General features: G+C 40.9%; 2 protein-coding genes across 4 annotated transcripts; both read left to right on the top strand.

Annotated features, from left to right (window-relative positions):
• The first annotated feature begins 127 nt into the window (after positions 1–127).
• On the top strand, positions 128–4694 carry LOC123187032 (uncharacterized). 3 transcript variants are annotated; one of them, XM_044598787.1, is made up of 3 exons: positions 128–1661; positions 2953–3032; positions 4453–4694. In XM_044598787.1, the coding sequence occupies exon 1, from the start codon at positions 561–563 to the stop codon at positions 1365–1367; it is 807 nt and encodes a 268-aa protein (XP_044454722.1). In that variant the 5' UTR covers positions 128–560; the 3' UTR covers positions 1368–1661; positions 2953–3032; positions 4453–4694. The 3 variants fall into 3 exon arrangements, with proteins under 3 accessions (XP_044454722.1, XP_044454723.1, XP_044454721.1); XM_044598788.1 differs by having other exon boundaries at positions 128–2858; XM_044598786.1 differs by having other exon boundaries at positions 128–3032.
• A 4532-nt stretch (positions 4695–9226) lies between these two features.
• LOC123184325 (uncharacterized) lies at positions 9227–10750 on the top strand. The gene is made up of 3 exons (XM_044596470.1): positions 9227–9525; positions 9957–10093; positions 10336–10750. Exons 1-3 carry the CDS (start codon positions 9394–9396, stop codon positions 10451–10453), a joined length of 387 nt encoding a protein of 128 aa, XP_044452405.1. The 5' UTR covers positions 9227–9393; the 3' UTR covers positions 10454–10750.
• Positions 10751–25839: the final 15089 nt, after the last annotated feature.

Raw genomic sequence — 25839 nt, 5'->3', positions numbered from 1 at the left:
CGGCGCTATAGGAAGTGATCCACCGAGCCGTCATCGAGGTGAATGAGGAAGGCACCGAGGCCGCGGCTGCCAACGGGCACCGAAACCCCGCTCTCGATTGCTAGTGCCTTGTCTATAAGGCTGCTTCCAATGCATTGGTGCTTACATGAGGTGCTAAGCACATTAAAAACTTTAGCACCAAAAGCCCCCAATGCATAGGTGCTTAACTTGTTGGTGCTAAACATCCTTCATGTAATGATTTTGCAACTAAAGTTCTTCATCTATTGGTGGGATTCTTTCATTTAAGTGTTTTGCCTAGGTTCTCGCGCTTGGCATTGGTTCTTCCTGGGTCACCACACTCATCTCTCTCCTCTTAAATACCTTGCCACATCAGTTTTTTTACCTACATGACAGCCTTAGCACCTGTATAAGGTGGAGCATTGGAGGGGCCTAACTTTGACCGCTGGTGTTGGTGTTGTAGACTTCCACTCCACTAGACGAGCGCAGACCTTCTACTGAGAAACAAAAAAACGAGCGCAGACCTACCTGAAATATCCCTTCCGCCCTACCGGCCGGTGACGATGGGCCGCCGCCGCCGCCCTTACTCGCCGGCTCCAGCGGCCCCGCTGGAAGACGACGACCTCCTGGGGGAGATCCTCCTCCGCCTCCCTCCGCGGCCGTCCTCCCTCCCGCGCGCCTCCCTCGTCTGCAAGCGTTGGCGCCGCCTCGTCTCCGACCGCGGCTTCCTCGCCCGCTTCCGCGCGCGCCACCGCAGGGAGCCCCCGCTCCTCGGCATCTTCACCGGCGGGTTCGAATGGCTCGGCTTCACCCCCTTGCTGGACCCGCCCGACCGCGTCCCCGCCGAGCGCCTCTCCCTGCGGCAGAGCCGCGACGAGCGCTGGATCTTCTGCGGCTGCCGCCACGGCCTCGCGCTCCTCTTCAACGTCGACCGCCTCCACGCCGTCGTGTGCGACCCCCTCACCGGTCGCCGGCGCCAGGTGCCCTTCCCGCCGGGGTTCGACGACGACCAAGAGAACATCATCGGAAGCGCCGGGATGCTCTGCGCCGCCCGCGGGGAAGGCCACGTGCACGGCGACTGCCACTCGAGCCCCTTCAAGCTGGTCCTAGTCCGCACCAACACGGCCCGCACTCGCGTCTTCGCTCGCCTCTACGACTCCCAGTCCGGTGAATGGGGAAATCTGATCTCAGAACCAATTACGGTCATCCTTCCGATTACCCTGCAGCGCTCCAGCGTCCTGGTTGGGAGTGCATTGCACTGGTCGATTGACGCAACCAGCATCCTCTCATTTGATCTTGAAACGCAGCGCCTTGCCCTGATCCGGGAGCCGGCAGACGCCCGTTCTTGCGGACACAGGATGGCTGCCTAGGCCTCGCCATTTCGTCCCAACAGAGCATGCAGCTGTGGGAGAGGAACACCTCTGAAGGTGTTGGCAGATGGGTGCTGCGGAAAACCCTTCATTTGGGCAAGCTTCTTCCGGAGAAACCGGGGATGGAGAAAGCGCACATACAGATGTTGCGGTATGCCGAGGAAAGCAATGTGATGTTTCTGGTCATAGGCTTTAGTGTCTTCATGATCCAACTTGACTCGCTGCGGTTCAAGCTTATTTTTGAAAGCAACCTCAGGACCACCTATCATCCATACACAAATTTCTATGCTGGAGGTAATATCTCGTCTTTAATTTACTTTATTTACTTTGCAAGGAGATTAACAAGATTCTTCAGTTATCTTTGGGCATGTCGTTGTTGGAACTTTGCTCCTGTGCTCAAGGGTTGGGTAGTGTTTTCTGTGTAAACTGTATTCCTTGTTTCTTTGTCAAGTTTGGTTAACTTATATCAGTGTTCTTTTTATATTATTATTATTGTTATTGAACTGGAAGGGGGCTAGAAGAATTTTGTTGTTGTTGCCTGAGATGCTAGCGTTAACTTTATGCCTATGTATTTATAGCACTGATGTTCTCAGTATGATTTATATGCAACAGTTGGAAATTGACAACACACTAAAACACAGACTTGAACCGTCTGAAATATCGTATTAGTTACTAGATGTTATATTTGGATACTTAGCAAGTTCTCAAATAGCATTTCTCTGAAATATAATAATTATATATACTGATCTTGTAGTTAATAACAAGTCCACAATTACAACCTACATATATCTTGATATATACTCCCTCCGTCCGAAAAAGCTTGTCCCCAAATGGTTGTATCTAGCACCAAGTTAATGCTAGATACATTCATTTATGGGACAAGCTTGGGACAAGCTTTTTCGGACGGAGGGAGTATGAAATAAATGGTTAAGTTTACTAAACATTTTTTCTAAGAACCATGTTGCAAGTGAGATCGTTTGTACCACGCAGAAAACATAAAGTGATGCTCTGTTTATCTTGTATCACCAAAGAGCTAGCTATGGACAGGGGTGCGTGGAAGCTTGCTATCCATGTGCCAGAGCCATGAGTTGGTTGCGAGATCTTTTGAGTTTCACCTCTAGCCTACCCCAACTTGTTTGGGACTAAAGGCTTTGTTGTTGTTGTTGTTGTTGTTGATGCTCTGTTTATCTTCTATAAGGACAGTTCTATTTACTCTTCATTATTTGGTCATTGGAGTTTGTCAGTTTGAGCATATTCTAGTGAAGTACTTTTGACTGAACATGGAACAAGCTCATTTCAGAACAACTTCGATATAACTATCTGTAGAAGAAGTTTTTTTTGTACAATTTTATATTCTCTGGTCAACTAAATAGTTGAGTATTAAGGCTTGAGTAATTCTCCTTTTATTTGAAGTAGATATGACTTTATTTACCTATCCATAACGATGTATAAAACCAAATAATGACTTGCTCAAGTTGCATCAATGCAACGGTATGTTGATCTAACTGGCAACTTTGCCCTCTCTTTTTTATTTGATTTTTTCCTTAAATTCTTTGTTAGTTTACTAGACTTGCTTTGGTTGCAGGAAAGGTAATTGGTGACAGAGATGGCGAACCTGAAATGCTGAACAATACATGATGCTAACGTCTTGTGTGAGGTGAACAGGTGATGTAAATGTATCCTCTGCTACATGTATATATTTTAGCTTATCAACAACTTACATGTGAATGTATAGTATACGGTCCATATATTATGGAAACTCATCACCGGTTTAGTAAATTTGGAGCAATAGTTCTTTCAGTGGTGAAACAAGGTGCATATTTTGTATTTTGTCGGGCGTTCAACTTGAATGCCTATGTTTAAAGCCAGTTAAGTTCTTGCACATGTTGTATTCTTCATCGACCACCAACTGCAGATAAAAGCCCATATTTCTTCTATGTATTTTCTCAGCTACCACCCCTCCTGTCATCATGCTTTGAGACTGACTGCTTTCTGGCTCCCATCTCCGAGCTCTACTTCCATATCCCTTGATCACCAGCCCTCTATTTGTCTTGTCTTGGTTTTGTTACCATCCACTCTCCATGTGCATCAGTTGAGGTGCCACGAAATCATTTCTGATATGTCTCCCTGTCCTGCATGCTGATTACAGCATTGCTTTGCCTAGTCCACCCAGACTTGCCGCTTGCCCCCTATATATATTCTTCTTCAACTACCTATGCCAGAGAGAAGACCACATTTCTTTTTCTTATGTATGTTTCCCTCATCTGCTTTCATCACTTCCTGTCATCGTGCTTTGAGGCTGGCTGCTTTTTATTTCCCATATCCTTTCCTTACTTCCATATATCTTGGTCAGCAACATCCATTTCTTTCCTCTTGTGTTTGTCGCCATCCATTCTCCTTATGCATCGACTGAGGTCCCATCACATCACATCTGGATCCGCCTCTCCCTAAGGTGGTTACAAATATATCAGAGCATTGTTTTTATGGCGTAATATCAGAATCGTAAATTTCCTTTTCCATGACCATTGTGTCATCTATAGGTCACCCATTGTTTTTCATAAGCGATTTTACCTGTATACACTTGGATGTGTATTGAACAGTATGATTTTCCATTAACATGTTTGTAGTTTCTACATTTACGCCACTTAAGCATGTCCCATTTTCCAATTGTATTATCCTTTCCGTTTCATCTCTTTATGTGACAACATGAAGAAATCTACAAGAGCATTCCCTCATTCAATGATATCCTACAAGAGCATGTCCCACTGGCTCAGAATTTCCTTCAGAGATAGAGGCATCGATCACTAAACACTTAATTTTCCCTAAGCCGTTAAAAACCTTAAGATCATATCAACAATGGAAGTGGAAAATTAACGAGTACAGAAGTCTAAACGGTTCTTCAATTTCACTTTTTGTCTAACCTTTTTGTTGCCTTTATCTGATATATTCCTAAAATGATTCTGGAATAAGTTACTTAAAACCATGAATTCTTTTACATTTTAACTAGCTGAGAATCGATAGTTTTATCATTTCAGTGATGAGCAGAGAGAGTCAGATTCTGATGCAGATAGTTTTTGCTTCACAGATATCCCAGTGCTTAACAGCTGCCAAGTTGAAGTAATAGCAGCAGGACCCTGGTGCCCTTTTTTTATGTATGGTGATTTTCCATTTGTAACTTTGAAGCAAACTTGTACAAATAAACCATTTTGCCGGTATCCAGAACCTGTAGAAACTAGTTTGTTGAAATTCCGTGGTGCTGTTCCCAGAGATGTGTGGTCCACTAAATTTGCAAACTCTTCAGTTAATGCAGCAGTGTTGGCTCTTTCATTAGTCGAGTGTAGTCAGTTCGGTCGCAATGGTTGAGATATTTTGATCCAAATCATATATGAACCCGTGTCTGGTCTGTTCCTAGGTTTGACGGCCTCGATCATTTTTGTATTTTGGTATCCATACTGAACTGAAACTTGACAACTTTTGCATTTTTGTTCTCTGATAGTTGGCTATCCTAAACAAATGATGTGCTATGGATTTTGGTATCCATACTAAACCTTTCATGTGGTTCTTTTTTCTTTTCATTTTTCTTTGTTACTTTCCTGGTTTTCTATGGATTTTTTTTCATTTTTTTCCATTCTTCTACCAAATTTATTTTTTAATACATGTTGTATCTTTTTTTATCACATTGAATATTTTTCAATACATATTACACATTTTGCAAATACACGTTGCACACTTTTTTGAATGGTATGGATTTTTTCAAATTACATGCATATATTTTTTACATTGTATAAACATTTGTTGGAGTACATGTTTGAGCTTTTTTTGAATATGTATAAAAAATTTGTTCAAATACAAATTGAACATTTTTTGAATGATGTGAAACATTTTTGTTAAACTATGCCAACATTTGTTTATATTTTAAAAATATTTTTGAAAAAATCACAAACATATATTTGAATGCCTGAACACTTTCTGAAACTGTCACGGACATATATTTCAAACGTGTGAAAGCTTTTTTGATAGTTATGAACATATTTTTCAATGGTATGAAACTATTTCTAAAAAATTGGATTTCTACAATGTATACACATTGTAATAAATATCACGGACATTTCTTTTGAATAGTATGAGTATTTTCTAAAAATTGCACGAATAAACATTTCACAATGCATTGACACTTCTAAATGCAGGATGAACATTTAAAAAAATATTTGCAATATAGATTACTATTTATTCACAATGTAAGCAAAGGTAATAAATGAAGAGGAAAACGCATGAAACTAATGAACCTAGCACTATCGGCGACCCACCATACGCCCCACTTGACGCAAGGCAGCCGTCAATCTCATACCAACCGAGACATAGCCGCGGGTAGATCCTATTTGGCGCGTAGGTCATGAAATAGCGACCAAGCGTCTACCGACCTTCCTCGCTAGGTACACTTGGGCCGCCCAACTAGCTCCTTTCACGTTTAGACAGGTTCTAGAACTTCCCCAGACCATTTTTTGGGTGTTTTTATATTCGGTTATTTTTTGCTTTTTAATTTTCCTAAATTACTTTTTTGTTTTTCTTTTTTTCATGTTCGCTTTTCCTTTTCTTTTTCTTTTTTTCCTTTCTTCATTATTTAATTTTCATTTTATGAACATCCTTCAAATTCTTGAGCATTTTACGAAACCATGAACATTATTTTGAAATCACAAACATTTTTTAAATATTGTGAATATTTTTGGAAATCTTGACAAAAATCAAATTCCCCAAAAAAATTGAAGTCGTGGACATTTTTCGAAAATATGGACACTTTACGAATTCACGGATATTTTTAAAAATTGTGAACATTTGTTTGAAACTCGTGATCACTTTTTTGAATTGGAAATATTTTTGAAATCAACAAATATTTTTTAAACTTTTGGAACGATTTTTTAAATTCATGAAGAATATTTTTATGAAGATTTCTTGAAGTGTATGAATATTTTTTGAATGCATGGACATTTTTTGAATCAGCGAATCTGAAATTCACGTCGTCAATGTACAACGCTCACACTAACGCTCACCATTCCCCGCTTACATCATCCTTGCTTCGGACCTTTTGGTACTGTTAGTGTGAGCTCGAACTATTAGTTACGGAAATAATTTGCTACCCATGGTGGTAGCTACGCACGCCCCAATTTTTATGTCTAATTATTTTGGTAAATTATTTTGGACTATGAAAACTAACTATAACAGAAATATCGCGACTTTGGACCGGCCAGGCAAGCAAACATGCAATTATGCCAAAAAAAAACAAGCGAAACGACCAAGAGAAGTTAGAAAATGCCCACACAACGAAAAGGCACTTGTGTCAAAAAGGTAATAAAAAGGCAAAGAGAAGTGAGAAAAAGTCATTTTTCTATACAACGAAAATGCACTTGTGCCAATGCCATAAGAAACCCGACACCTCATATATAAAAAAATGCACTTATGCCAAAGGGTGTGTAGCTGCCACCATGTGTGTGTAGCTACCACCATGCATAGGAATTAATTAACTATAATTCATATCGAAATAAGCAAATACAATGTGAATACCATAGACAATGTGGGTGGAACCTCGTACTATTCACCGCTGTAGTTTGATGATGGCGCCAAGGCCGCACCCAATGCATATATAGTCCTTGGAGATTTGAACAAACCCGGTGCACTCTAGGTTGAAACAATCGATGCCAAGATGAGTGTCCTGACCATATATGAAATTAGAAATACAATTGTTTTCTCTAAGCTCATGTAAGTCATGATTTTCATATGCATACAACATGCTCATCTTTCAAATATTGGTCGATATGTCTATTCATAAATCATGACTAAAATGTAAGGTCTTAGTAATGAGAGTCGATTATCCATTTTACGCAAATTGTGAATTTTGAGAGAGAACTTGAAGCCGTACCACTCCCCGAACGAATAACTTTGGTTTCCCATCATCTTGGTATAAAGTGGAACTTACCTGAAATAGTAGGTAGTAGGTTTATTTTGCCTTTCCCTGTTTCCAAATTAATAAATAAAGGATGTGAATACATATCTGATGTCAGATCTGGAGCAGCCGTGGAGTAAACGAACTGTTTGCTATGAGGGATCCTTCAGCAAATTTGGCATGTTCCAAAAATAATTTACCATGGCCAAAAAATTGAATTTGCCATGGTACCAAAAATAAAATTTTCATGGCCACATATATAAAATTTCCATGATAAAGAACAAAAACCATATACCGTGGATTGTTCAATAAAATGTCGTGGTTCAAAAAAAATGAAATTTACAATGGTTAAAAAAATAAATTTTCCATGGTTCATAAAGTATATTTGCCATCATCCATAAAATTCCATAGTCCGTAAAGTATATTTGCCATGGTGCAAAGAAAGAAAGTTGCCAAGTGTGTGGAACAAAATTCATATAGTTGCCATGTGAGCATTAAAATATTTTCTAAATTTGCCATGTTTTTAAGAAAAATGTGTTTTGAAATTGCCATGAGATCATAATAAATAAATTTTCAAAATCTTCCATGGGTGGAGAACAAATCTTTTCTTAGAAGTTTGAAATAGCAAATATTTGACAATGCGGACTTTGTAAGGAGATGCACTGGTTACCTCTAAGTTTCAGAGTAGGAATAAAATGGATGGTACACTTACTAATTTGACAAACATATGTTATTTAGTGGAACCATGATAGTAGATCAAGCTTTGCGCAACCAATTAATTTTTGGAAGCATAGTGAGTTCAGCCATACATATGTATCTTGTACATTTCTGGAAATGTACAGTTTTGTGATGCAGAAGTGCTTATGCCTTATGGTGAAAACCGGAAGTTATATATTAGAAATCACATAAGTTTGTAAGTAGTGGTAAGAAATTAAAGTAAAATCATCTAAAAGAAAAGGAAGTTTCCATCACAAACATGGATGGACTCCGACAACCTTATGAGTTGCACAAAAAATAGAGCAAAGGAGAGTGTGACACTATAGGCGATGCAAAAGCTTCATGAAAAAACAAGTCTACCTTTGTCGGTGCATGTTGTTTTACAGACAAGTGCGTGGGCATCATGAAAATTGACTTGAGTACAAACCCGAATCAAGCTAATAAAATTACAGTCTACAAAAGTTTAAATTCAAAATATTCACACCAAGTTATGAATTGTATGATTTTGATACAAATTATTGAGTATGTGTGACGCCCCAAGACCGGCGCTCCAGATGCCTTCCATGGATTCCGAGATTCGTCGTGTGTTTTGTTTTGTTCGTTGCATTCATCATTGCATCATTTGCATTGCATCATGTCCTCTTGCAACCCTTTTCAAAACTCAATTAAATAAATTGCATAGATCTTTAACTCTAGGGAATTCACATGGTGATTTCTCTTTATAACATATCCTCTCAATGTTCAGGGAGCTATATTAAATATTCCACTATTTCGGAATCACCCATAAACGCAGTTGCAAAATAATTCCGTGCCTTTTCTGCTTCAAGTTTGGTCTCCAAACTTTGCCCTAAATTCTTTATTCACTTTCCGGAGCTCCACCAAAGATCTCAACATTTTGGCCACTCCTAAACCTTGTCCTAATTCAAACTCATTTGAATTTTCAAACCATTTGAATTAAATTCAAATGAGTTTGAATTTAAATCTTGCATTCATGCAAACTTCTACTTTTTTGGATCAAGCTCATTTTTGTGGGTCCGGGAAAATTATCCGCGTGTCCAACTTCTTCCCCTAACACCTCCTTCCTTGTCCTTTTCTTCTTTGTTATTTTGTGTTTTAAGAAAATAAGAATAAGAGCGCCGGCCCATCTGCTTCACGGCCCAAGGCCCAGCCGACCCCTTCCTAACCCTAGCCCGCACAACCTCCCTCTTCCTCGATCCCCACTTCTCCCCTCGCACCGCCAGACCCCGTGCCCGATCCCCTCGTGCCCGACGCTCCTTCCTCTCCTCCGCGTCCGTCCCCGCTCAAGCCTCTCCGCCGGAGCACGCCCGCTGAGCTCCTCGTCGGCCCTCCTCCGCGCCGTTGCCTCCCCCGATGGCGCTGCGCTCCCTCGTCAGGAAGTTGCCGGCCCTCGGTGCCCGGTCGCCGATGATGGCCCCCCGTATGGGGCCGGTCCACGCGCTCTCGCCGGCGGCGGGTTCTCGCCTCATGTCCCACGGTGGCACGGTAAGTTCTGCTCGATTTCTCGCAAGCAAGTTAAACCTGATCCCCGCTGTTGCGGTTTTGCTCTAATTTTTCCCCAATTTCGTATAATTTACAACTTGTTAGAGAAATCAGTCACCCCAGGTTAGATCTGATCCCAGCTGGTGCGGTTTTGCGCCTTCCCCCCCTCTAGTATCATCTTTTTAGAGAAATCAATCACCCTTGCACTACGTTTTAGTGGATGTTCGGATGGTGAAAGTCTTTTTGTACAACCATGTTCCATTATTAAGTCACTAGTGTTTATACTTATTTAGTAGATTTGGCGGTAGACGAAGACAAAAAAAAATTATTGCATCTTTCATCCGTCTTGAGAGGCATCCGTGATGTATTCACTGTATTGCAACTTCTTTATGAATTTCCAGCATTTGTAACACATGTCCTTCAAATTTTTATAGGGGGGACAAGTGGTTTATTCTGATGACGAGGCAACGCTGGCCAAACAGCGCGAGGAAATAAAGCGCATGGCTGCAGAGTTTGACCAGAGTATGAAGGATATATCCAAGAATTTGGATGATATGGATTTAGTTGAGAGGTAAATTCCTTAATACTGTATACAACTGAACGAGCCTTTTTACCCTACTAGTAGTGTTTCTCGACGATGTTTATTGAGCAAGGCTACTCTAGTTTTTTAGACGCAAAGTAGTGCTCATATGTGTTTTTTGTGAGATAAACCTAGTTGCAGAACAATATGTAATAATACTTCCGTGTAAGTTGTGAAAAATAATAATAGGTAACTTTGTATCTTCTAGTAACATATTTGCTCTTCATGTGCAGGCGTTGCAAGGAGGACTTGGCAAATTTCCACAGGAGGCTGGATAACATGCAGAAGGTGGTCAATGTTGCTCTTATTGTGCTGGTGCCTATAAGTATTCTGAAATTTTTGTCTCTGTAGTATCATCCCCTCCTGGTTGGTTAAGAAATGCTAATTTATTAGTGGGTTAGAAACCCTATCGTTGTTTGTGCATGTATATACGTGTGAAGTATATACTTCCTCCTTTCTGGTTTATAGGATTCAATTCAAAAATCTCACCAACCTTACCAACCAAGATAGATGATGACTGAGGAAATACTTTTTGTAATTTGCAAAAGCACCTAATTAATGCTTTTGTTTTTTTATTTATGTTTATCAATGTATTAATTGAAATACATGCAAGCATAAAATACATGCATTGATCAATTTTTTTCTTAATACTTGTATGCAATTATTAAGGCGGATGCTATGCATCATCCGGTTGATACGGGCAAGAAATCAGCCGGTTCACTAGCCACCCGATCAATCCACGAACACGCGCCGTCAGCCGTACGATCCGCTGAGCAAGTCAGCGTCGCTCACCCTTTCAGTTTCACGTCGGTGCTCAGTGGTGGGGCACTGTGTGGACCATACATCGCGTCGGTTGTGGGCTTGTTGCCAGCGGGACTGGTTTATAAATATTAATTCCAGATGACTGAACGTTGTTGTACAACAACTTTGATATCTCCACAGAACCTGGTAGGTTCTTCAAGACGGTGCAACACTCCTACGTAACCAAGCTTAGTTACTACAAATTCTGTCATGTGCATTGCAAAAAAAAAAATATACGATCTTACCCTGCTACCAACGTCGATAGGCATGAGCTGCATCACATCAAAGCTACGCCGTCCTGACTGCTTCAAGGCGTGCTGCGAAGAGGCCCAGCCGCTTCAATGATGTTGCGATGACATGCTTCGTCGACAACCGCAGTGATGGCACGATCAAAAATGCTACATTTATGGGTAGCATTGCACGGTTTCCTACTACGGACTCTCTCCCCACCAATCTTTGTGCCCCCTGATTTTCACTGTGGGGTCCTCCTCATTCCAACTTCCAACCAAATATTGACACATGTTCCCGTACCAACCCGTATGAGTTGAGCGTAAGTGTAGCATCGCTGATGGCACGATGGCGTGCTTCGCATAGCGGCCGTGGCGATGCTGTGACGGCAGCCCGCCTGCTTCGATCATGTTGTGACGACATGCATTGATGGTTGCGGTGTGCTTAGTCGGTTGCGGTGATGCTACGATGGCAACCTGGCTACTTCAATGATGTTGTGATGGTGTGCTGCAATGGAGGCTCGACCACTTTAACAAAGCTGCGACGACATGCTTTGACTGCCGCGGCGATGGCACGATGGCGTGCTTCGACGGCCACGACGATGCTACGAGCGGCAGCCCGTCTACTTTGATGATGTTGCGACGACATGCTTTGATGGCCGTGGTGTGCTTTGGCTATTGTGATGATGCTACGACGACAACCTGGCTACTTCAATGATGCTGCAATGGCATGTTGCGACGGAGGCCCGATGGCTTTAACGATGTTGCGACGACATGCTTTGGCGGCGGCCCATTTGCTTCAATGATGTTGCGATGACATGCTTTGATGGCAGTGGTCTGCTTTGACAGTTGCAGTGATGCTATGACGACGACCTGGCTACTTCAATTATGTTGCGACATTGTGCTTCGACAATAACGGGGATGCTACAATATCAACCAGTCTGCTTTGATGATGTTGCGACGTCGTGCTTCGACAGCCACGATGCCTGCTTCGACAGACTTGGCGATGATGCGGCCAACCACGGCGGCGGCATGCTTGAAACTGTCGCGGTGATGCTGTGACGACATGCTTTGACGACCACGGTGATGCTGCAACGGAGGCCTGACTGCTTCGATGGTGCTGTGACAGCGTGCTTACCGATCGTGCCAGTGCTACGACAGCGGCACGGATGCTTCGGCGATGTATGACGTCAACCCGCCTGCTCCGATGATGCTTGGATGGGATACTTGAATGGTTACGGCATAAGGACGCTACTCCAAACATTGCTATATCCAAGCAGCCATGACTCCATCAACTTGCTAGTATAAAAAATGATGGTGTTGGAATCCTCGTTTGGTGCTTGCTACGTGCTTCATCTTGAGATTTTTCTGTTGAACGTGTATTATTTGTAGCATCACATGTGTACCTAGGTGGCAAAGCACTACGTGCCATGTATAGGTCTTCATAAAGCATGGTATCTTTTATTTAGTTTATAGGTTCATGGAAGGGACACCAGTTCAGAGAGCCTGTTGGCCCCCTTCCATTCATGGGCTGAGAGGATGGGCCAGGCTCAGCCGACTCCCTACAGTTGCAACTACAAGTAGGAGGGCCAAAGCATCAGCGAGGGTATCCGCGTAGGATCACGACAACGGCGGCTCGGCTCTTCTCCTACCTCTCGCTTCTCTCTCTACCTGTAATCCCCATCCACTGTAGCTTCATCTGGAGATTGTAATCAGGGCTAGCTACCGCAATTCAGCTTGTAATACAGAGGAGATACATCTAGTTCTTAACAGAGCCTAAGTGTCGATTCCGCTGTGACATAAGAAACTGTGCCTCGGGGTTCGAATAGCTCGATTTGTAAGAGTAAAGGAACGGTTGAGTCACGGGACAACTTACCTTTAGGCGCGAGGCTAGACGCGATAGGTGTGCAGGCTACTTTGTGTGATAGACAAATAGGCGCTCCGCACGTGCTCGACGCCACACGATCGTGTGTGATCAGACGGCGGTCGACGCGGCTGACGAAGCCAAAAATCATCCGGATGTTTTTAAACGTTTTTCATTATTTAATGCATCTTAAAAATCTGAACTTATGATGGGGAACGACCAAATTGAGATTTATAAAATGGAAAAATTAAGATTTTGAGATAAGCCTTATAAACCGAAAGGAGAAAGTATGAGTTTGTCTTGTTTGGAATTATATATTTATCTTAATGGACGTATTTGTTGGAGTATAATGTCCGACTCTCTCTCTCTCTCTCAGATCGGTTTTTGGTTGCATTGGCTAGAGCATGCACTTCTACATGGTATCAGAGCCAAGAGGTCTTGAGTTCAAGACCCGGCTGGCGCAATTAAATTGCAACCCACTTTCGGTCCACGTTTAGGTCTAAGGAAGCCACACGTGAGGGGGAGTGTTGATGTATAATGTGCTGCCTAGTCTCTTCCATCAGATCGGTCTGATGGATGAACTGGTTAGGTGCATAAACTTAAAACCAACAGGTTCAGGGTTCAAAACCCAGTAAACGCAATAAATAATTGCGGCCTGCCCCCGCTTCCGCTGCCCACGTCATATAGCTCCAAAGGAGCATATACGTGAGAGGGAGTGTTGGAGTATAATGTCCGTCCCTCTCTCTCAGATCGGTCTTTTGGTTGCATTGGCTAGAGCTATTTATGAGAAGCACCTGTTGCACCTGTTTGAGTATATCTAGTCTTTTTTCATCTTATCGGAGAGACAAAAGAACACAACCAAGCCCGGAACTATGTCGTGGAAATGTCTGTGAAGAGGAGTTGCTGCGCGCACAGGCTTGTGCCGAGGAGTGTAGAGATCTGGCTGGGGCCTTGGTCAAAGTGATTGATGAGGCGGACCCCAGCAAGCCTCTCCCGCGGACCGGGGGCTGATTTTTCGACCCGGCGGCAAATTCTCCGCCCCGAACATACTGGAAAATCACTTGTTCGTAAAAAAAATTGCGGGCTCCTGCATAGTTCGGGTCGAATCCGCTATATCTACCTGCTCGAGCTGCTGCCGCGCAAGGAGGCATTGTTGCTCGAGACGCGAGCTCTGGCCGCCAGCCCTAGCCGAGTCTGGAGAGGAGATGGCGCGTGGGTGGTGGCTCTGTGGTTCGGCGGTGAGTGGCGGAGCTGCGACCTCCCTGCCCATGGCAGATCTTGCACGAGAGCTTGACCGGGACAAAGGTCCCAATTGCAGTTAGGTTTTATTGAGTCCAGGGGCTTTATGTTTGTTGTCAACAATTTAGCGGGATTTGTTCTGCTCTCGCACATATCACAGCCTAAAAACTCCTAAAAGACAGCCTAAAAACTCGTAAAAGACATTTTGCGGTATATTTTACAAGACGGGGATCTACCGGATTTGCTGGAGATGCTCCAATCAGTAACAGATTCAGCGGACGGGGAAAGGCTGGAAGGAGATCGTTGCGGTCCCGAAGGCGAGGACGGCGAGCAATGCAGCCCAACGCTGTCGCGGAGGAGAGCGACCAAGGGCTGCGCTGCCGTGGAGGAAAGCGGCGAGGGGCTACAAATTACTATAATTTTTATTGGCAGCAACAAAAGGAAAAGATTGGTGTGCAACAAAATAAATGGATGGTGTCCAGCCTCAAGCACAAGTAGAGAAGTATGAAAATGACAAAGGAGCAAATTTGGAGTTTCAAGTGTGCAATGGTATGTCAGTTTCACCCAACTCTTGATGGCTCCACCTTGTGATGATGTTGATTTGTTCTAGCATGCAAGTTCGTTAGATAGTATTTTGGGAATCAACATATTATCATGCAAATGGACTGTTATGATCTACTCCCTTTGTTCCATATTACTTGTCGCTATCCTGTTGAATGGGGCCCATATTACGAGGGAAATTAAGCATTTGGCCGAGACTTTTCAGGGGTTCAAGCTTCTATGGATTAGACGCGAAGCAAATTGGGCGGCGCACCTTTGCGCTAGAGAAGCTCTTAGCATTTCTTCTTTTACATGCGTTGATGTAATTCTTGGATTCCTGACTAGAACTATCCAGTCAGATTGTAATATCTTATCAGTTTAATAAAGTGGGGGATTAATGTAAAAAGAGAACTATAGTATTTGTAGGCTAACTATAGTATTTGTACCCCCGCACAGGTCGCCTTCCCGCCGGGGTTCGACGACGACCAAGAGAACCTCATCAGAGACGTCGCGATGCTCTGTGCCGCCCGCGAGGAAGGCCACATGCACGGCGACTGCCACTCCAGCCCCTTCAAACTGGTGCTGGTCCGCACCAACAGAGACCGCACCCGCGTGTTCACTCGCCTCTATAACTCCGAGCCCGGTGGATGGGGAAATACTATCTCAGAACCAATTACAGTCAGATTTGGGATTAGTCTGCTTAGTTCTAACGTCCTTGTTGGGAGTGCATTGCACTGGTCGATTGATGGAACCTGCATCCTCTCATTTGGTCTTGAAACACATAGCCTCGTCCTGATCCAGGAGCCAGCGGACGCCCATTCTACCAGGTATTCCCACTTCCAGATCTTGCGGACACAGGATGGCTGCCTAGGCCTTGCCATTTCGTCCCAACAGAGCATGCAGCTGTGGGAGAGGAACAACTCTGGTGGTGTTGGCAGATGGGTGCTCCGGAAAACACTTCAATTGGGCAAGCTCCTTCCGTTGAAACCGAAGATGGAGAAAGCACACTTACAGATACTTGGGTATGCCGAGGAAAGCAATGTGATGTTTCTAGTTATAGACTTTAGTGTCTTCATGATCCAACTTGACTCGCTGCGGTTCAAACTTATTTTTTAAAGCAACCTCAGGACCACCTATTATCCCTACACAAATTTCTATGCTGGAGGTAACATCTCGTCTTTAATTTACTTTCCAAGGAGATTAACAAGATTCAGTTATCTTTGGGCGTGTGGTTGTTGGAACTTTGTTCTTGTGCTCAAGGGTTGGGTGATATTTTTTGTTTAAATTGTATTCCTTGTTTATTTGTCAAGTGTGCTTAACTTATGTCAATGTTCTTTTTATATTATTATTATTATTGAACTGGAAGGGAGCTAGAAGAATTTTGTTGTTGTTGCCTGAGATATTATCATCAAGTTTATGTCTATATATTTATAGCACTGATGTTTTCAGTATGATCTATATGCAACAGTTGGAAATTGCAACACACTAAAGCACATAGTTGAACCGTTTGAAATATTGTATTAGGTACTACTTCGTATGTTCCTAAATATAAGACGTTTTGGTAGTTTGAGTAGAAGAGTAGATATTATATTTGGATGCTTAGCAAGTTCTCAAAGCATTTCTCTGAAATATAATGATTACATATATTGATCTTGCAGTTAATAATAAGTCCACAATTCTAACCTACATATATCTTGATATATACGAAATAAATGGTGAAGTTTATTGAACATTTTTTGTAAGAATCCTGTTGCAAGTGAGTTCATTTGTACTGCGTCAGAAAAAAGTGAAGCTTTCTTTATCTTCTACAAGGCCAGTTTTATTAAATCTTCATTATTTCGTCATCGGAGTTTCTCAGTTTGATTTAACTAGCACCTTTGCCCTCTCTTTTTTCATTTGATTTTTCCTCAAGTTCTTTGTTAGTTTACTAGACTTGTTTTGGTTATAGGAAGCATGATCGGTGGCAAAGATGATGAACCTGAAATGCTGAACAATACTTGATGCTGATGTGTTGTGTGTGGTGAACAGGTGATGTAAATCTATCTTCTGCTACATGTATATATTTTAGCTTATCATCAGCTTACATGTGAATGCATATGGTATACCCATCATATATTATGGAAACTCGTCACCCATTTAGTAAATTTGGATCGATAGTTCTTTCAATGGTGAAACAAGGTGCGCATTATGTATTTAATCGATTGTTGAATGTCTAGATTTAAAGCCAGTTAAGGTTTCGCACATGTTGTATTCTTCATCGACTACCAATTCCAGATAAAGCGCCATATGGACTGACTGCTTTGTGGCTCCCATCTCCGAGCTCTACTTCCATATCCTTTGATCAGCAGCCCTATATTTGGCTTGTCTTGGTTTTGTTACCATCCACTCTGCATGTGCATCAGTTGAGGTGCCACGAAATTATTTCTGATATGCCTCTCCCTGTCATGCATGTTGATTAGAGCATTGCTTTGCCTAGTCCACCCAGACTCGCCGCTTGCTCCCTATGTATTCATCTTCAACTACCTATACCAGAGAGAAGACTGTGAGAAAATATAGAACCCTAGAATTATATGTTGTATTGATTTGACCCTCGTAGGGTTATATATAGAGTACAACATAGAAGAGGCTTAGAGTACAAGGCAAGATATTGTGTGTTTAAACTAAGTCTATCTCTAGCTAATCACGTTTATACTTCTAACATTCCCCCTCAGTCGTAGCGGGAATGAAGCGGATGATTGCGACTGAATTTGAAGTCTTGCGCTTCTGTCGTCCTCTCCGCTGCATCATCATCAACTGCGTCTTTGATGGCTGATGGGTCGGCACCTAGGGCGGTGACTGCGTCCCCTTCTGGTGCCTTCCTTGTCTTCTCCTTTATTCCCTCCCGCAGTCACAGCGGGAGTGTCGTGGACGTAAGTGACGAGGCAGACGATGTTGACTGGAGTTGTTGCCGATGAGTTGTTGTAGGCGTAGCCATTAATGTCGAGGTAGCCGATCATATGGTGATGTAGCCGTGGTCGAGGTAGTCGTGGTCGATGGTGTGGTCGTCGTGGATGATGAATCCGCACAAAGCCGGAGGCGCAAAAAAAATGCGCTATGACGGAGCTGCAGACGTTGACGGTGCACCTTGCGGATGTCAAAGGGTGTCGTCGGCGATGAGAGTCCACCGGTTTTGCCAAGACCGAAGGAAGGCCATCGAGCACACATCGGTTTTGCCAGAACCGTGTGGCCGTGTAGGGTGGTCACTGTAGTGACGCCGTGTCGATGCAGTCGTGCCCTCGTGGATGACGCGGTCGATGGCGTCGTCGTGACGCGGTCATTGCCGTCGTCGAGGTCGTGTCTTGCAGAAAAGTCTGTCAGAGGACGCCAGGTGTCCATCTTGTGGACGAGGTAGCGGCGATGATGTTGATGAAGACCTTCTAGTTTCTTGCTGCATGCCTGATTGCCTGTACAAGCCTTGTGCGTGTATATCTCCTCGTTCTGCATACGCAAATCAAGGAAGATTAGATCGGACCTCCCGGTGCTCGTGCTGGTGACGCCACGTGAAGTTTTCCTCTGATGCCGTCCTTGTGGAGCGAGTCGATGAAATTCCATGTTGACGCGTCGCGGTCAGCTGATCAGGTAGACGCACCCGGCCAGCACCCAGCCGACAGGATGATGTACTGCGAGGCCGAAGGCCACCAAGCGCCCGCAGGTGGCCAGTCCCGCGTGCTCGGTCGATTGCCGCATGTAGCCGTGCGCTGCAGTCGGAGACCGGAGTGACGTCAATTTGCTCGGAAAAGTTGTAGTCGTGCGTGGGAGATCGGCGGCGCATGGCCGCCTGCACTCATTTCTATGGGATTCTGAGGGTCGTAGGATTTATTTGTGGCTAAAAAGAATCAACCTATGAAATCCGGAAGAGTGAAAAATATCTAATCTATGCAACCGATTCAATCTTTGATCGATCGGGTGCCGCGCCCCCGGGGAAGGAGATTGATCTGCCTGGGAGCGGCACGCTGCGGAGAAAATATAGAACCCTGGAATTATACTCCCTCCGTTCCTAGATAATAGACATGAGAAAATAGAGGAGCTTTTCTGATATAAGGAAATGTAATCAAATTCCTTCAAAAATTATCCAAACGAGCGGTGTAACCCAATACACCTTATATTTCGGACTTTTTCTTAAAAATCTATACACCTTATATCAAGGAACGGAGGGAGTATGTTGTATTGATCTGACCCTCATAGGGGTATATATAGAGTACAACGTAGAAGAGACTTGGAGTACAAGGCAAGATATTATGTGTTTAAACTAAGTCTATCTCTATCTCCTTATCTCTAACTAATCACGTTTATATTTCTACTAACAAATACCACATTTCTATTTCGAGCTGCTTTCATCACTTCCTGTCATCGTGCTTTGAGGCTGGCTGCTTTTTATTTCCCACATCCTTCCCTTACTATCTTGGTCAGCAGCGCTCCATTTCTTTCCTCTTGTATTTGTCGCCATCCATTCCCCTTATGCATCGACTGAGGTCCCACCACATCACATCTGGATCTGCCTCTCCCTATGGTGGTTGCAAATGGATTAGCGCATTATTTTTATGGCGTAGTATCAGAATCATACATTTCCTTTTCCATGACCATTGTCTCATCTGTAAGTCACCCATTGTTTTTCATAAGCAATTTTATCTATATACACTTGGATATGTGTCTTGAACAGTATGATGTTCCATTAACATGTTTGTAGTTTCTACATTTACGCCACTTAAGCATGTCCCATTTTCCAATTGTATTATCATTTCCGTTAGATCTCTTTACATGACAACATGAAGAAATCTACAAGGGCATTTCCTCATTCAATGCTATCCTACTCCTAATCGTACTGATACTCTCACGGGCTCAGAATTTCCTTCAGAGATAGAGGCATCGATCGCTGAACACTTAATTTTTCATAAGCCATTAAAAACCTTAAGATTAGATCTATAATGGAAGTGGAAAATTAACCAGTACAGAAGTCCAAACAGTTCTTCAATTTCACTTTTCGTCTAACTTTTCTGTTGCCTTTATGTGATCATATATTCCTAAAATGATTCTGGAATAAGTTACTTAAAACCATGAATTCTTTTACATTTTAAACTAGCTGAGAATTGATCGTTTCTATCATTTCAGTGACGAGCTGAGAAAGTCAGATTCTGATGCAGACGGTTTGCTTCACAGATATCCTGAGTTGCTTGACAGCCGCCAAGGTGAAGTAATAGCAGCAGTGCCCTAGTGCCCTTTCTTTCGTGGCTTCTTATGTACGGTGATTTTCCATTTGTAACTTTGAAGCGAATCTGTAGAAATAACCCATTTTCTTGGTATCCAGAACCTGTAGAAACTAGTTTGTTGAAATTCGGCGGTGTTGTTCCTAGAGATGTGTGGTCCACTGAAATTGCAGACACTTCAGTTAATGCAGCAGTGTTGGCTCTTTCAGTAGTTGAGTGTAGTCAGTTCGGTCGCAATGGTTGAGGTATTTTGATCCAAATCATATATGAACCCGTGACTCGTCATCTGTGACATGGGCTGTCCCCAGGTCTGATGGCCATTTCGAACATTTTTATATTTTGGTATCCATACTGAACTGAAACTTGACAACATTTACATTTTTGTTATCTGATAATTGGCTATCCTAAACAAATGATATGATATTTCCATCGCAAAAAAGAAAATGATGTGCTATATGTGATCCTCAAATTGCTTTTTGTATGATCTCGTTTCGCCTAGGGGCAGGATCTATCTTGTGACCAGAAGAATATTTAGTTGAACTAGAAATCGAAGGAAGCACCAAACTCATGTAACTTTCCATATATAATTTCAAGCTATTATGTTCAATATCCTCTGGGGGCGCTCACGCAGCTTGTTCATTGTCCTCTCCCTTTTTCCACCGGGCTATATCTTGCTTATTGCCACTGGGGGTGCTCACATCGCCGTCCCATTAAACTGGTTTGGGAAGGTTCTATAGAATGGTGCATTGGTACAGACTGGTTTTAGAACCTATCATGTGGTTCTTTTTTTTCTTTTTCATTACTCTGTGTTACTTTCCTGGTTTTCTACAGACTTTTTACTTTTTTTTTTACTTTCCTATATCAAGTTGATCTTTTTAATACACGTTGTACCTTTTTTTATCACATTGAACATTTTTCAATACATGTTACACATTTTTCAAATACAAGTTGTACACGATTTTTTGTATATATTCTTTTACATTTTTTACATTTTATAAATATTTTCAAAATTTTCACAAACATATATTTGTACGCCTGGACACTTTTTAAACCTGTCCTCAACATATATTTGAAACGTGTGAAAGTTTTTTTGATAGTCATGAACATATGTTTGAATGGTATGAAACTATTAATAAAAATAAAAATTGCATGAAGAAACTTTTTACAATGCATCGACACTTTTAAATGCACGATGCACATTTAAAAATAATATTTGAAATATAGATTACTATTTATTCACAATGTAAACAAAGGTTCTAAATAAATAGGAAAATGAACGAAACTAATGAACCTAACACTATCGGCAACCCACCATACGCCCCACTTGAGGCAAGGCAGCCGTTAGTCTCACACGAACTGAGACATAGCCGCTTTAATATCCTATTTAGCGCGTAGTTCGCCAGATAGCGACGAAGCATGTACCCACGTTCCCTGCTAGGTACACTTGGGCCGGACCAATTAGCTCCTTTCAGGTTTAGCAAGGTTCTAGAAGTTCCTCATACCGTCTTTTTGGTGCTTTACATTTGGTTATTTTTTGCTTTTTAAATTCCATAAACTTATTTATTTATTTCATTTAATTTTTTATTTCCTATTTTCCTTTTTCATGTTTACTTTCCGTTTTCTTTTTCTTTTTTATTTTCCTTTCTTCTTTTTTTATTTTTCATTTTAAGAACATCTTTCAAATTCATGAGCATTTTTAAAAAGAGTGAACCTTTTCAAAAAAATACTTATTTGAAATCATGAACATTTTTTTGGAAATTGTCAATTTTTTTGGAAACTTTAAAAAAATCAAATTCCCAAACCTTTTTTGAAGTCATGGAAATTTTCGAAATATGTGAACATTTTTAATAATTTACCAACATTTCTAAAAAATATGAACATTTTTTGAAACTCGCGAGCACTCTTCTGAATAGGCAAACATTTTATATCGACAAATATTTTTTGAAATTTGGGAACAATTTTGAAATTCATGAATAAATTTTTTATGAAAATTTTCTGAAATATATTTTTTAATTCATGAACATTTTTGAATCAGCGAACTTCTTCAATCGATGAACTTTTTCTGAAATTCAAATAGTTTCCCGCTCACATCGTCAATGTATATATAACGCGCACCATTTCCCGCTCATGTCATCCTTGCCCCAGACCTTTCGGTATTGTTAGTGTGAGCTCGTACTGTTAACTAACTATAATTCTTGTCAAAATAAGCAAATATAATGTGAATACCTTATACAATGTGAGTGGAACCTCATACAATTCACCGCCATGTTTTGATGATAGCGCCAAGGTTGCACCCAGTGCATATATAGTCCTTGGAGATTTGAACAAACCCAGTGCACTCTAGGTTGAAACAATCGATGCCATGATGAGTGTCCTGACCACGTATTAAATTAGAAACACAATTGTTTTCTCTAAGATCATCTAAGTCATGATTTTCATACGGATATAAAATGTTGATGTTTCAAATATTAGTTAGTTATCCAATTTACGTAATTTGTGAATTTGGAGAGAGAACATGAAGCCTTACCACTCTCCGAATGAATAACTTTGGTTTTCGATCATCCTGGTATAAAGTCGAACTTACGTGAAATTGTCGATAGTAAGTTTATTTTGTCTTTCCCTGTTTCCAAATTAATAAATAAAGGACGTGAATATAGATCTGACATCATATTTGGAGCAAACGAATGGTAACATTTTTGTTTGAAAGGACGCCCCTACCCCCACCCAACCCCGTTCACGCGTGCAAACCCCATGCTAGTTGGGCCCTTTCTAAAGCCTCCTGGCACAACACAATTCCCTTTTGCACAGAAAGTAAAAAAAAATCTCACGTACACACACAAAGAACAGAAAATTAACATTGCCATATGCAGTAAGTATTGCCATGGGGTGTACAAAATTTAATTGCCATGTTATATACAAAATATTTGCCGACGTCTAGTACATTACGAAAAAGAACATCCATAGTAACACCGCCATGGCAAATGTAGAGAGACAAAACTTGTAGAAAAATTATCAAGATGTAGAGCATAATAAAAATACAAATCGGCATAAGTTTACCATGATAGTGGGGGTGGGGGTATGTTTGCACATAATTTGTGTTATCTAAATGACATACATGAAATTTAAAAATTGTCATGCATGAGAAACTAAATATGCCATGTCTTAAAAACTTAAAAGAAAACATACCAATTATGTTTGAAGCTAACTTGCCCTTGTTTCGTAAAGATGACGGGATTTTTTTAAGGAAATAGTATCATGAAACAAATTTGTCATGGGATATCCCAAATAAATTTGCAATGGTGTACCAAAAGAATTTACAATAGTTTGTTCAACAAATTTGGCATGTTCCAAAAATAATTGACCATCATCCAAGCAAAAAGTAATTTTCAATGATACCAAAAGCAAATTCGCCATGTCCACATATATAAATTTTCCATGGTAAAGAACAAAAACAATACACCGTGGATTGTTCAGTAAATTTACCGTGGTCCAAATAAGGAAATTTACAATGGTTTAAAATTTAGTTTTGCCATGGTTCATACAGTATATTTTCCACCATCTATAAAGTTCCATGGTCCGTAAAGTATATTTGCCATGGTGCAAAGAAAGAAAGTTGCAAAGTGTGTGGAACAAAATTCATATAGTTTCCATCTGAGCATTTAAATATTTTCTAAAATTTGCCATGTTTTGAAGAAAAAAGTGTTTTAGAATTGCAACCATAAGAAATAATCTTTCAAAATCTGCCATGAGTGGAGAACAAAATCTATTCTTAGAAGTTTGAAATGTCAAATATTTGCCAATGCGGACTTTGTAAGGAGATGCACTAGTTACCTCTAAGTTTCGTAGTAGGAATGAAACGGGTGGTACGGCGGGCGGGGGTGGCTCCCGGGAGCATTTGCTCCTGGTTGAATAGTACCTCAAAAAAGTTGTAAAATGTTTTCAAAATTCGTCTCCTCGACGATCTCCTCCACGGGGTTTGGCCATTCTTCTGTCGGCATCAAAATTCGCGCGCGATAATTAAGTGCATGCAGAAGGAACGAAAGCGGAGACTTGGATCTCGGTTGAACTGAACAGGAAGGACGGACTGTGCTGTGAGATATGATAATAATCAAGAATTATAAGTATACCGTTTTGCTGATGTTTGCATCGCAACGCTGTGGGAGAGGGAGAGGGAGAAGAAGAATACATTGCAGCGTTGTCCACAAGATCTGGATGTATTTTCTCAGCTACAACCCCTCCTGTCATCATGCTTTGAGACTGATGACTGCTTTGTGGCTCCCATCTCCGAGCTCTACTTCCATATTCCTTGATCAGGAGCCCTCTATTTGTCTTGTCTTGGTTTCACTACAAGAAATATGTCAATTTGTGACCTTCTCTCAGTGATCCCAGCTGAATTGGTCGTAAATCCACGGTCATTTCTCTTGAAAGGCTCAAACTCTGAAATTGCCTTACACCAAATGGTCATAAAGCAGACAAGAGTGGTCGACGACCTTATTTCTACCTGATTATGACAAATATAATCGGTCATGAGGTTGTGAACGAGGATGCCTTGGTACTTAAGGTGTCGCTTAAGGTGGGCTTGGGGCTCGGTGGAACGAGGCTACCTCCTTTATAAAAAAATATGTGTACCATGTAGGCCTCGGTCCATCCAGGAAGAAATGTGGGATGCCCTCATATTACTCAAAAAAAAATTCAGACCAACGAAAATGGGAAAATAACAAGTTTTTTATTATTACCATTTGGTAAGGATGGTCAGTTATTTGAAAAACAAAATTCATTATTGTCTAAAAAACAGGTTTTTCGTTGTATAACTCTAAAAAGGTTTTTCCTTATAGAAAAATATCGAAACCAATTAAACAATATAAAATTACAAGAATAGGAAAATAATGAACTCCTTCGTGAATCTTGCTATATGGTTTAGTAATTAGAAAACTAAACGTGTAACTTAAAAAATGTTAATATTAATACGTATTTAAAAAATGTAATCATGTGTTTAAAAAAATTAAATGTGTGTATTTGAAAAGTTTCATGCATATAAAAACGATAATCATAAATAATATTAGATATGTACAAAAAAGTTTCATGAGCACGCAAAAATAGCCATCAGTACGTATATATGTAAATTTTACAATATTACTATATATACATATTACAAAAATAGCCATATATATACATATTACTATATAGAAGGTCACACTATTCGTCACCCTAGGTGAAGAATAGTTATTCTTCATCCACACCCTATTTTGACGTCAATGCATTGTATTTTTAGGTTTCGTAATTTTTGTCTTATTTCATACGTAAAAAGAGAACGTAAGAAACTATATACTCGCCGTAAAAAATATTTTATGTTACGTAAAGTAACGAACTTAAAAACATACATAAAATGCGATATTTATGATCTTATAACCTATTTTTTTTGTTTTCTTATAACAAATTTTACGTCGTGAATCAATATGAGCGTAACTATTTGTATTCAAAACTTAATTTATTTATGAAGCGGTCGTAAGATTACCTTGGGTGAAGAATAACTTATTCTGCAACCAGGGTGATGAATAGTATTACTATATATTCGAAAAATGTTAATCATGTATTTAAATTTTTCTAACCAATATCAACAATGTTTTATATGTATACAAAAACGTACAATATGTAAAGAAAGATATAGACATCAAAACGTATGTATGAAAAGATGTTTTTTTGTTGGGAATATATGAAAATATGATAATCATGTATTTGAAAAAAGTTAAACATATATATAAACAATATGTACAATGTGTCTTAAATAATGTAGACATGTGTTCAAAATATTAGACATCCAAA

The sequence above is a fragment of the Triticum aestivum genome, chromosome 2A (assembly GCF_018294505.1).
Source record: "Triticum aestivum cultivar Chinese Spring chromosome 2A, IWGSC CS RefSeq v2.1, whole genome shotgun sequence".
NCBI lineage: Eukaryota > Viridiplantae > Streptophyta > Magnoliopsida > Poales > Poaceae > Triticum > Triticum aestivum.
Note: the sequence above shows the minus strand (reverse complement) of the source record. Positions and strands in the feature narration are given on the sequence as shown.

What these genes read in the sequence shown, in the direction of transcription:
- LOC123187032 (XM_044598787.1), top strand. Translation starts at nt 561, where the DNA reads ATGGGCCGCCGCCGCCGCCCTTACTCGCCGGCTCCAGCGGCCCCGCTG.
- LOC123184325 (XM_044596470.1), top strand. Translation starts at nt 9,394, where the DNA reads ATGGCGCTGCGCTCCCTCGTCAGGAAGTTGCCGGCCCTCGGTGCCCGG. An exon ending in TCATGTCCCACGGTGGCACG is followed by an intron (nt 9,526 to 9,956) that starts GTAAGTTCTGCT and finishes AAATTTTTATAG; the next exon opens with GGGGGACAAGTGGTTTATTC. An exon ending in GATATGGATTTAGTTGAGAG is followed by an intron (nt 10,094 to 10,335) that starts GTAAATTCCTTA and finishes CTTCATGTGCAG; the next exon opens with GCGTTGCAAGGAGGACTTGG.